Genomic DNA, 11,958 nt, shown 5'->3' with positions numbered 1-11,958 from the left:
AACTCTGATTCTATCTGAACAACAATCATTGAGTTTGTTGATGCATGGTGCCCTCTAGTGGAGCTTTAATGAATTTCTGTCACTAACATAAAGCCAACATTAAAGCAAGAGTTGGTATCAAGGGGAATCTTTGTAAACAGTCTTCATGTGTTAAATGTAATAATAGCAGAAATGATTAACGCTGTACAATGATAGATTGATGAAGTACCACAAACAAGTCTTACACAAACCCTTTTTTTCTGGCTCTGCAAACACACATTTACATTTCTTAATCTAGTCACTTGTTATGGCTTGCTGAATTGACTCATTTCTGGTAAAACAATTGAGCTTCAATGCGAGATGCTTCCATATTTGACCGTAGGCCTTCTGGATCTTGGGGATGCGACAAGCGTAGACCACTGGGTTGACTGCTGAGTTGGCGTGAGACAGGAGGATACCTGCAGGATGATCGGTTCGTTACTAAATCAGTAAATTTATGCAATACATACGGCTGGAATATTTTGGAACTGCAGTTGGTGAGTTTGGTCCATAAACTGGGTCGTTCGCATAAATAAACTGATTGTTGGTGGTCCACATTTATTTCTTTAATATTTTAGTTGATATTATTATTGACAAATATAAATGATTTAATAGCTATGCTTCCAGAACTGCTAAATTATAGAGGAAACGACTTCAAGGATTTCTATAAAACAAAGATTGGATGCACAAATCTTCACAGGGTCAAAGGTTTAGGTGCAGGCACAAATATGTTTCCACAATTTCTCAACATTTTGTTTTAACCTCACCAGACTGCATACTTCTTGTGGCCTGCAACAAACACACGACATATTTCTGGCTGGATATTTGACCACTATTCTTGGCAGGATTTAAATCAGTTGATTTTTCTTCTTTTTTTTACTGTGGACCTGGACTTAAACATACACAGGAGTCTTTAAATAGAGTTCAGCAGCTGCTTTGGGAATCCTAATCTTAGCCTGCTGTGTCCATTCCAGAGCCAGTTATATTTTTGGTGGGTTCATTGTCCTGTTCAAAGCCTACTTGTGTCCCATGTTTCAACATTCTTGCTGCTTTTTCAGGTAACGTTAGTCCTCTTTCATTGCTATTTCACACATTTTGATGTATTAACAAAATAATCCACAAGATGCAAACACCACTGTACCTGTTTGCAGATGGCACATAATATACACATATTCGTAGGTTTGATCACCTCAGCTTGACTTTTCCAAGCATATGCCCAATGGTGGGAAGTAACGAAGTACAAGTACTTCGTTACTGTACTCAAGTACAATTTTCGTGTATCTGTACTTTGCTTAAGTAGATTTAATAATGGGTACTTTCTACTTTTACTCCACTACATTTTACAGTAAGTGTCTGTACTTTCTACTTCACTACATTTCTACTAAACTGTCGCGTTACTCGTTACATCCAAGTCGCGTTACGCTTTTTGTCTGTTAAAATGTGAAGTTCAGGGATTTAAGGTGGCGCCTTAAAATCCAAGCAATAACGTGACTTAGTGTCTGTTGTAGCTCCAGACATGCGCAGTGGTTTCTTCTGAGCGGGAGAAGATGTCTGTCTAATTGTCAGTAATATAATAGCGCTGCATAACTCATAAAATATGGCGACATGTAAAATCAGCAGCGCTTTGCTTTCACAGACGGTGGGGACTACGTCCAACTTTTAGCGTCACTTGGAAGGAAAGCTTAAAGAAAGGTAAGATCTGTGGACGTGATGCTAGCAAAGCTAGCTGTACTGACTGAGACACATGTTGCATCTGCGACGAAAAAAAGTTGTCACTCATGCGCTGAATTATTGTCTGGAGGTGTTGACTGAGGTGTCGCAAATATGGGACAACGCTGTGACCAAAGTCTGCATTGATATGACATTCAGGAACGATCCGATTCTTCTGGACGGATCTTTACTGATTAAATTTATTTCAGCTCTAAGTATTTAATATCTAGGTGTTTTATGGGAATGTGGATCTTTCAGATCAATTTGAGAAGCAATTTTGAAGGTAAAACTTAATTCTTTTGTGTCACGTAGCTGGTCTTGACTTGGTCTTGGGTTGGTGGTCTTGACTACAACTCTGCTACTGGCTCCTCAGTTGCATGTCCTCCTCCATCCACCTTCTTTCCACCCCCTTTCTGTTATTTCTTTAAAAATAAAAGTCACTAGTGGCAAAAAAAAGTGAAGTTCATGCTATGTTAGGACAGGAAGCAAGATGTTTCCATCCCTGAAATTATGATGAATAGAATTACATAAGTCTAAACTATGTTACAGAGAGTAAACATAATAAAAACATGCTTTATCTGTGGCATTGTTCATTAAAATGGCACATTTCTAATGCATTAAAATTAAATACGATCGGTTCACTTAATGATATTGTATTAGAGATGCATTCAGTAAAGTACTTTTACTTTTACCTAAGTACAAATGTTAATGTAGTAGTTTTACTTTTACTTGAGGTGTATTTGTACTTTTACTTAAGTACATTTTTTGAGTACTTTCTCCACCACTGCATATGTCCCTGTGGTCAAGCAACTCAGTCTTTGCCTTCAGACGGTATTTGGCTCCCTTTTTCTGAGTGTAAAAATTTAAGCGGTGAAACACTGTAATATCATATTCGCATAGAGTTATACTCATCAATGGACACTAAGAGATTTCCCCAATATAAATACTAATCTCCTTGTTAGGTCTTTACTGAGTTGATTCTGTCTCCCAATTTTTTTTTAAACTACGTTGAGTATTGTTAAACAAATACTGTATTTTTATACTGGCAAATGGAAACTTACGGCCTGCAGTCAATCCTGGTCAATAACTGGAACTTAAGACCTGTCCTTGTAAAGTTAAAAGACATTCAGTGGAACATAATAAAAGAACAAAATGTAAAGAGCTAGAACCAAACATGTAGAAGCGGGATTCAGTATTTATGCTCCTCTAATCTGGAACTAACTTCCAGAAAACAGCAAAAATCCTGAGAGTTCCTTTAAAGCAAGGCCGAAGCCCCATTTGTTCAGAGTTGCTTTTGATTAATAATAACTGGAGCCTCATTTAGTTTTAGGGTGGATTGTAAATTCTCTTTATTTTGCCACTGCAGTGTATTGAGTTTTGTTTCTATTATGCAAAGCGCTTTGAGTTGCCTTGATGCTGAAATGTTCTGTACATGATGATGTTAATTAATGGTGATACGTTTAAGCCTGCTGAAATAATTTGCAGCCTCTGTGGATCACACAAAAGCCACGATAAATGTTAACTTGCGGAAACGATATTGTTCTTCTAAAATCGATTAAAGTCGTTGGCGATGTAACTGACAGCTCCAGTAAAATAAATTACGAAACCCAAAATTAATGTGACATTAGATTATTGTGTGTAAATTTCCCTAAGACACTTGATGTCTGAAGCTGTAAGCACTCACCTAGTTGTACATGTGGAGACATTTTAACACCTGTGCAAGGAGTAAGAGAACAACTCTGACCTACCTGTATAAAGTGCTCCCCGGGTCACTGCTTCAGGTCCCTGGAAGAGCAGAAGACAGTTCATGAGGTGCAGAGGGATCCAGCAGAATGCAAACAATGTGAGAACCAGAGCAAGCGAGCAGGCCAGCTTCTTCTCCCTGAGCAGCATGGCCTGTGCTTGAGGGCAGCTGTTCTTCAGACGTTTGTGCAGGCTCCAGAAGATGACGACGTACAGAAATGTCATGACCAACAGAGGGGCCATGATGCATCCGAGAAAGTTGAAATAAACCATAAAGGGCAGGGTGATAACTGAGAGGAAGGTGCATTGGGAAGAGCTCGGCAAGGCAGACGACGTGTTGGTGCCAGCGGCAGAGAGGTTGTGCCATCCCAGCAGAGGGGTGAATCCCAGCAGGAAAGAAAGTATCCAACAGACGGACATGGCCAACAGTGTGCGCCTCTGAGTGACGATGGCTTTGTATCTGAAAAATAGAGAGAGAGAGAGAGAAATAAAAGGAGACAATGAGAAAATTATTCAGGCAAACTTATAAAGTTGTGAGACTGAGGCCGCCTTTACCTGAAAGGCATGTGCAGCCGCAGGTATCGGTCAATGGCAATAGCCAGCAGTGAGAGGACGGAGGCCTCTGTCAGCACGAGTATAACGCAGCTGAGGAACAGGCACTGGTGAGAGGTCAAATTCACCCAGCCGTCCAGCAGTATAGCGAGAGGCACGGCAGCTGCACCCACCAAAAAGTCTGCAGCAGCCAAGGACACCAAGAAGCAGAAAGTCGGCTCCCGGAGGCAATCGTGGATACCGACAGCCACCGCACACACCACCAACACGTTCCCAAGGCAACATGCCACAGCAATGAGCACTTCCAGCACTGTGTAAGTTACCCAAGCCCAATCAGCCATCACTGCAAATTGACAGCAAACAGTATCCTTGAAGATATTTCATGCACGAGCGTAATGAACTTAGTAGCAAGAAAAGTCCAGCCTAATCCTTCCTTGTTGTTCAGATTGCGGTTGCAAATGGCTCGAAAGACAGCAAGCAGGGGCCTTTTATATGGGATCATGCGTGCACACTTGAAAGCTGACTGACACTCCGTGGAGACACCATCTGCATTTCATCAGCAAGTCAAAAATCCTCCTCAAAACTTTGATAAATATATCCCTGGAGCGTGAGAGGAGAGGACTTCTAGATCGGTGGTTCCCAAACTTTCCAGCCATTGAACCAGAAAATGACATGTAGAGACCTGCGTTCCCAAACTGTCACTACTTAAACGCACACTGTGAGGAAACCAATTAAACAAGAGCACACTGACAAGCAATCACATTTGTACATTTTCATTAGTTGCTTCAACTGTTTTTAAGCCTTGTTACATTAACATCATGTCCAATTGGCTCCATTTTTAATTAGTTTTAATTTGAGTGGGAATCATTTCAAGAAACCCGACCTGGTGGTTTGAGATCCAAAGTGGGTCCCAGCCTGGAGTTCAGGTAACGATAGGAAATCTCTAAGATATGAACAACAGTCTGCATAAACTAGAAAACAGATTAATTTTACTCAGCAAGCCAAACCTTTGGAAAATCAAAAGATTTAAATAAAATCAGATACTTTGCACATTTTAGCAGTAACTGGCAATTTGGTCCAAAACAACCAACCATTTTCTATATAAATGTTTTGCATTAAGGTGCAAAACATTTAAACCCAAGAATTCCCTTGGGTTTAATTTTGATGTGACTCATATTCAATCTGTTTTTAACACCATGTAGTCAGAAGGATGTTAGCAAAGAGAGGGGGGAAAAAAAAAAATCCAAAAATCACATAAACGACTTGGAAACCATTAGAGGCCATCTAAATATTTTCTGTCTTACCATCTCAAGTATAAACATGTGGAGCGTGCAAAACACTACTGGGACTTCAGGACTGCAACGGGAATCATGTGCTTTGGGTCACATGAGACTTAAATAAAAGTTGTCAGCAACAAACACTTCAAAGGATAAATATGTGGAATAACACATTAGTCTATGTTAAAGTGTGTGGCAACGTTAACTCTTAGAAAAACCCACAAGGACCCAGAAAAAGCTGCCATCATTTGGTCTATCAGCAGGAAGATGGTCAAAAAAAAAAAAAAAAAAATATATATATATATATATATATATATATATATATATATATATTTTTTTTTTTAATTTTTTTTTATATATATATTAAAAAAAAAGTTCACGGATCTATTTCATCTCTTCCAGATTTTATTTACAGTTAGCTTCTATTTACATATATATATATATATATATATATATATATATATATATATATATATGTATGCATGCAGTATGTGAGGTGATATGGACAACTGGAGCATAACAAAGTGTGACTATCTAAAAATTGTATCAATGATCAATGTGAGATCAGAAAACAACTTTTGGTTTGCAAATTCATGGATGCAACACCAGAAGAAAAGTCACAACACTTATTCTTAAAAGAAACATGAAAATGGTTGAAAATCTCTATGAAGAAACTGACTTAGTTATTGAAAACTTTATGACAGTAATTCTTGCCCTCTACACCTTGCTCAGTTTGCATGTGTGTGTGTGCGTGTGTTTGCGTGTCTGCCTTTATTGTTGTGAGGGTGTTTTTTTGGATGTTACTGATTAGCAGGTCTGTTTGCTGTGGCGGTTTAATGCATGCTTGCTTTGCATAGAATTTTGGCTACAGTTACATGCCTGTATCTGCCCTGGTACAGGAGGTCTGTGTATGTGGGCTTGCTTCAAGCACATTAATGTTTATCTCGACGAGCCGCTCTTCACAAGGCATCTTTGTTTGTGTACGTAGACAGAGCAAAAAAAACAACAACACTTTTTTCTGCTCTTTTTCCGATTTATTTTATCTTGAACAAGATATTTTGACACAAACACAGCACATTTACGCACATATTTTCATGAATACCTGCAACACAGAATCACAAAACAGAGGAAAAACAACTTTTATTAAGAGATGGATTTAAATTCTACTTATAAAGTAGGGAATATGTCATAATCTTTTAGATTTACTTGGCGTTTGCCAACTGACCTCTCGTTCACAGCCTGAAATTTGCATGTATCACTTTCATCATTTCTTGTTCAGTCTTCTGACACACCACTGCTATACCTACACAAAGCCCCGACTGTCAGTAGTTAATGCTCTGGCCTTTCAAATACTTAGTATTTATTTGTCATTCAAAATACCATATAGTTAGAATCTGCACAAAATATTTCACGTGAGTCCAATGATTTTCTGATGTGAGCTCTTTGACACACTAGCTACTCTAATTTGCTGTCTCCTTGTAAGCCTTTCAGTGTCTTCTCATCGAAGCGGTACGTGAGCTTCCTCTTCACCTTGTGGATCTCTCCAGTCCGTGAGTAGTTCCTTAGTGCCCGTGCCATCTTCTGGTAGGTCATGGTCTTGCGGTTTCCCTTTCGGCGACCCCACAGCTGCGCCAGACTCTCCTTGTTCTGGGAGGAGAACTGAAAGGTTCCAGAGGAGGACTGGACCCACCAGATGCAGCTCCTCATTGATGGAGTCTGGAGCATCTCAAACAGGAACTGGAACAGGCGCTCCTTCCTCTTTCCTGTTGAAGAGGAAGCGGAGAAAAAAAAAAAGGTTTTGACCTGACCGCATCTTGTGTGCGTAGTTGGACAAAGACACTCCGTCACGAGCTTCTGTTCTGAGAGGTGGTCACTGTCAGGTGTTCTACCTGATAGCGGTGCCAGAGGCAAGCTCCTGTCCTTCCTCTCCCCTCTGTCGGAGGGTGGTGATGGTGAATCTTGGTAATCCTGGTACTGGGAACTGCTTGACTGCGAGTCTGAATCAATATATATACTCATAGGCTCGTAGTAGGTTATGTGTTCCTGGGTGAACGAAAAATGACAACAAGACAAATAAATCCAACTGAAGAAGTGTGAACTGAATAAGCTTGGCTTTTCTCATGGAGTTTGATGAGATGTCAAACACTGTTTACTCACCCACTGGTCTTGCGGACTCTGCCAGGCTGGATGTGGGGTTGGCTCCTTGTATTCCTCGTTTGGAGTGTGGCAGCCGTAGCGCCACTCGTACGGATGCTGACCCGACCAGCTGTTCTCTGAGGAGAGAAAGGCACGAGATTCAGTCAGGCAGAACATCTTACAGACAAATATTCCCCCTCCGCTGCCAGCATTCGGCCAACCTATGATCCTGGCGTCCCGGTGGGAGTGAACGTGCGTCTGGTGGCCCATGTTGGCAGCCATGGACGTTGAAGGTGTGTGAGCGGGTTGGACCTCGAGCGAATGCTCCTGCAGGTACTCCTCGATGACCTCGAGGTCGACCTCAGCGCAGGACGACGGGGCCACCCCACTCCAGGAACCCCGACATCCACCCAGCTTCACCTCGGGCACGAAAGCCCTCTGAAAGCCGCACAGCAGGACAGAAGATTTCAGACGTGACGTGTGGAGCTGGTCTTTCGTTAGTTTTAGCCTCAGGTATTAACACCTTACATTATTTTAGTTGTTTCAAAGCTTTTGTCAGTATCTCATGAATTTTAAATGACCTCACTGTTTTCCACAAATAATTTTCCACGCCATCAACTTTCAAAAAATAATGGCCTAGGTGCATTTTTTTTTTCTTTTTTTTCTTTTTTTTGTGAAAAGTGATTTTGTCAAAGGTGTCTTAGGCAAAAAAAATAAATAAAAATCACATTTGGCAAAAAATGACTTTTGGGTTTATTTCTGGAAGGTGTCAATATCCTGCTTTCTCAGCAAAAGACAAACTTCTTATTTTGATCAATTTTACTCAACATTATGAAAATTCAAACGAGATCCAATGTTGCATGTTGTGTCCAGCTAGGGTTTGGATCCTGGAAAAGAGCCAGTTACTAGCTCTGGGATTATGCGTATTTTAGTTTGACTGGCAAATTTATGCAAGTGTTTATGTTTTCATCTGCATAGATAACATCCAGGCACCACTGATGTCCTAGAAATAACCCCCAGTGAGAAAGATCAAATCTTACATAAAACTCAAAACGATATTTAAAACACAACAACAGCAAAAAGGCGGCATTGAACTCACCGTCTCTAACTCCGTCAGCATGCTTTAAGGGCAAACTAAAACAAAGAAATAAAACTCTTATTAGACAACAGAATCAAAGCAAAAAAAAAAACATAAAAAGGGAAGTGAAAGATGCTTTCACAGACACAATCATATGACAGCAAAACACAATAAATGCATAAATAAATAAAATGACAAAAGTGTAGCTGCACCTTCGTCAGGTCCTGTGTCTGGTGCCGTGAAGTAGTATCCTCAGGCAGTGAAGAGTGGCGACATGAGAATTGGAGTGCTCACCTGTACAATGCTCTGCCACCTGGGCATCATCTCTCTTATATGGCATGTGCACACACCCTGCTTCCCCTTCCCATTGGCCAGCGAGTGCAGAGGCGGAGCGGTTTGCAGAACCAGGGTATTTCTGGATATCTGCTGATCTAATAGGAGAATTTTTCCCCCACCTTTTATTTTTTCAATAAAAAAAAAGTTTACTATGCGCTTGTACCTGATGCAAAGGTGTGACTTGTTGGTTTGTTGGTTGTAGGCAAAGTGAACTTGTTTTGTTTTATGTCGGTATTTTACTTCTTTTTTTTTTAAGCTTTAGTACACTGTACATTTTGAGTTGTTTCTAAAAACTTGTAAATGTCAGGGATATTTGAAATCAATTGTTCTCCTAACTGTTCAGAGCTTAAGTTAATGAAGTTAGTTTAACTTAGCAATAAATAAGTAAATAAATAAAGACTTTGGACATAGTAGAAAGAAAAGTCAACACAACAAAAAGTTAACAAGACTCTTTTAAAATTAAACACTGGACTTGTAATTGTACCAAATAAAGTTGCTGGCTGTGGACAAATTCTACATTTAGATAAATAATTTAAGTTTACACTTATGGTTTTATGTTTCTCCTTCAATCCAGCACCTTCTAAGAGTTGCATGATAGAAATTAGCTCTCTGAGCAATGTCACTGAAAACAACTTGACCAAAATCAACAATTAGCTCCAAACCTTTAAGTTTTAAAAGAGGAAAATATTGAAGTTGCTCATTTTCAAAACAGACCTGTGGCATAAGATACTTTTTGTTCAAGTTGTGAAGTTTTGACCTGTAATTTCAAACTAAACTTGAACATCTGATCACAAACAATCTTCTGCTCTCAGACTGCCACGTCCAGGTGGAAGGGTCTAGTCTAAAGATTCAAGCTGCGTCAGTGGACATGTGCAAACCTCAGCTTGTTTTGTCAAAGTCCACTCTATTCAGCTCTCAGTATAACCGTACCACATTAAAAGAGTCCATTAGTTATTTAGTTAAAACTAAAACTCCAAAGGCAAAAAAATTAATCAACACCGGTGTAGACAGTGAGGCATTTCAAGTGACTACAAAACTTACAATTTTAAGGAAAGTAGAGTATAGTAGAAAAATACGCGGTTTAATCTCAAAGTTTAAATTCATCTCGTAATGAAGCTATGCTTTCACTTAACAAAATAGATTAATGTCTGATGACATTCGAACTTACTGAGGTCCACCAGTATCCGAAATAAAGAATCAATGTTAACTTTACCGCTCGTTTTTTTATCGTTTTTTTATTTTTATTTTGTAGTTTTATTTCCTGGGAATCAGAGCCCATGGGATGTCTGTGGTTTCTTATCATTGCATTTGTCACATTGGAGGAAAATTATGTGGCTCTAGATTCCTTTTGGCTTCAATGTGCTGTTGGAGACACACAGGTAGACTGAGTGACATACATGGTACAGTTAGGCAAACACGTATGCTGCAATCTAGAATCTGTATTAAAATGTCATGTTAAAAAATACTAATAGATTAAAAGCAAAACAAAAAAAAGAATGATTTATTAAACTGTTATGGTAAAAAAAAAAAAAAAGAATACATTAATGGCAAAAAAAAAAATTCACTTTGCTTCTGAATACATTTTAGCTTCTGGTTGTTTAATATCTGGGACAACAAGGAAATGTTTGTAAGGGAAATCTGCTGTAGTTGCCAACATGGCCACACTTTGTTTTATGATGATATATTGGTGTGTTATATATGAGAAAAAGAAAGAACATGAGAAAGAGACATATCTGTTTAATCAGATGTCACTAAAGAACTTTAAGGTGTTAGCATTAATAACCCCCATATAATCAGCTTAAAGTAAGTATTCACTGGTTAAATATGCAGCAGTTTGGACATTATTCGACATAGCAGGGCTGTTTTCACAAAAATGGTATAAAAGATTATACGTGAGCAAAATCTAAGGAGAAAACATTTTCTTTAGAAATTTATTTGCTACGCTGACAGCTGCATAGTTGCTTTAGAGGCCATCTGGGGACACCTTATTGACCCCTCTGCTCAGTTCTGCAAACACCTACATCTGTCAAACAGAACAAGATCAGTAAACTACTGGAGGGAAGCAAACAGACACCAGCATTGCATCACAGGTTGATGCATGACATGATGTCATGCACAGGTTACACTGCATGTATGCCTCACTGTGTCTTTCTGTTAGGTTTGTTCCCTTTTTAATGTTATGCCGGAGTGTGTGCTTGCGGGTGCACGCGCATGTGTGTGCGCGTGTGCGTGTGTGTTCACAGGCGTAGATTCCACTACAAAAAAACGGCAGCGTAACATTTTTATTTATTTTTTCCCTTGTGGGCTGTCCGTGTTGAGGGATTCCCCCAGCTATGTTATTTTTTTTCCTCTTTACTGTAACAACAAGTTTGTTAGCACAACAAACTGAAGTAACCTGTTGGGTCAGGAGAGGACTACCAGAGGACAAACGATTCCTGTATTTTGTAATAGACTCCATGGTATTTTTTTTATTTTTTATTTTTTCAAAATCGTTACAGATTAGTGCTCCATTATGCTAATAATCTCACCCAAACAGATTGTTCCAGATTGTCTTTCATCAGTTCTGTTAAAAGGTTGCACCTAGTTGTTATTTTTTCTGCAGTGTTAAAGTCTCTCTTTAAGAGTCATAGACACTGAACCATTATTGCCGTTTTAAACTTGGATGTGTTTGAGGATGGTAATTCTGTATTTGGGCCCACTTGAGCCGTTGGACCCAGCTAATCTGGATTTATGACAAATGAAGACGCCAGTGGATTTTACTTGCTTCTCGTGTTTTGCAAGAATATCAATACAAAGATCCTTAAGCAAATTACTTTAAATTGAAATTTCAATGCGCTAACTGTGATAGCTAACCTTTTTTTTTTTTTTACCTTGATTTCAAAGAGTGCATTATTCTCAGTGAAAACATTACAAACACATCATTCAATTCAGCCAGACAAGACTTAATTTCCTGGTATCTTCCATGTGGGCTGAATACATGGCATTCATGCGGGATTCCGAAAACAATCTAAAAATAAAAAAAAAGTACGGTAATATGAACCGGCAAGCCTCAGATGGAAACAAGAGGGATCAGGAAATTATACAAACCAGAATACATGCATGAAGCAC

At 39.2% G+C, this 11,958-nt stretch overlaps 2 protein-coding genes across 2 annotated transcripts; both read right to left on the bottom strand.

The window, feature by feature from the left end:
- Positions 1-226: 226 nt before the first annotated feature.
- LOC106925448 (adenosine receptor A1) lies at positions 227-4,384 on the bottom strand. Its single transcript, XM_014999812.2, has 3 exons — positions 4,027-4,384; positions 3,477-3,931; positions 227-437 (listed from the first exon to the last, which is right to left on the bottom strand). The coding sequence occupies exons 1-3, from the start codon at positions 4,362-4,364 to the stop codon at positions 274-276; spliced, it is 957 nt and encodes a 318-aa protein (XP_014855298.1). The 5' UTR covers positions 4,365-4,384; the 3' UTR covers positions 227-273.
- Positions 4,385-6,312: 1,928 nt separating this feature from the next.
- Positions 6,313-8,837, bottom strand: LOC106925460 (uncharacterized). Its single transcript, XM_088007335.1, has 6 exons — positions 8,727-8,837; positions 8,536-8,570; positions 7,658-7,874; positions 7,458-7,573; positions 7,190-7,343; positions 6,313-7,063 (listed from the first exon to the last, which is right to left on the bottom strand). The coding sequence occupies exons 2-6, from the start codon at positions 8,554-8,556 to the stop codon at positions 6,756-6,758; spliced, it is 816 nt and encodes a 271-aa protein (XP_087863461.1). The 5' UTR covers positions 8,557-8,570; positions 8,727-8,837; the 3' UTR covers positions 6,313-6,755.
- Between the last annotated feature and the right edge of the window lie 3,121 nt (positions 8,838-11,958).

The sequence above is a fragment of the Poecilia mexicana genome, unplaced genomic scaffold, assembly GCF_051168715.1.
Source record: "Poecilia mexicana isolate PSO_F unplaced genomic scaffold, ASM5116871v1 scaffold_7, whole genome shotgun sequence".
NCBI classification, from domain to species: Eukaryota; Metazoa; Chordata; class Actinopteri; order Cyprinodontiformes; family Poeciliidae; genus Poecilia; species Poecilia mexicana.
The sequence above is the reverse complement of the archived record's forward strand: the minus strand, read 5'-3'. Positions and strand labels throughout refer to the sequence as shown.

What these genes read in the sequence shown, in the direction of transcription:
- LOC106925448 (XM_014999812.2), bottom strand. Translation starts at nt 4,364, where the DNA reads ATGGCTGATTGGGCTTGGGTAACTTACACAGTGCTGGAAGTGCTCATT. An exon ending in CGGCTGCACATGCCTTTCAG is followed by an intron (nt 3,932 to 4,026) that starts GTAAAGGCGGCC and finishes TCTATTTTTCAG; the next exon opens with ATACAAAGCCATCGTCACTC. An exon ending in CCGGGGAGCACTTTATACAG is followed by an intron (nt 438 to 3,476) that starts GTAGGTCAGAGT and finishes ATCATCCTGCAG; the next exon opens with GTATCCTCCTGTCTCACGCC.
- LOC106925460 (XM_088007335.1), bottom strand. Translation starts at nt 8,556, where the DNA reads ATGCTGACGGAGTTAGAGACG. An exon ending in TGCTGACGGAGTTAGAGACG is followed by an intron (nt 7,875 to 8,535) that starts GTGAGTTCAATG and finishes TGCGGCTTTCAG; the next exon opens with AGGGCTTTCGTGCCCGAGGT. An exon ending in CCGGGACGCCAGGATCATAG is followed by an intron (nt 7,574 to 7,657) that starts GTTGGCCGAATG and finishes TTCTCTCCTCAG; the next exon opens with AGAACAGCTGGTCGGGTCAG.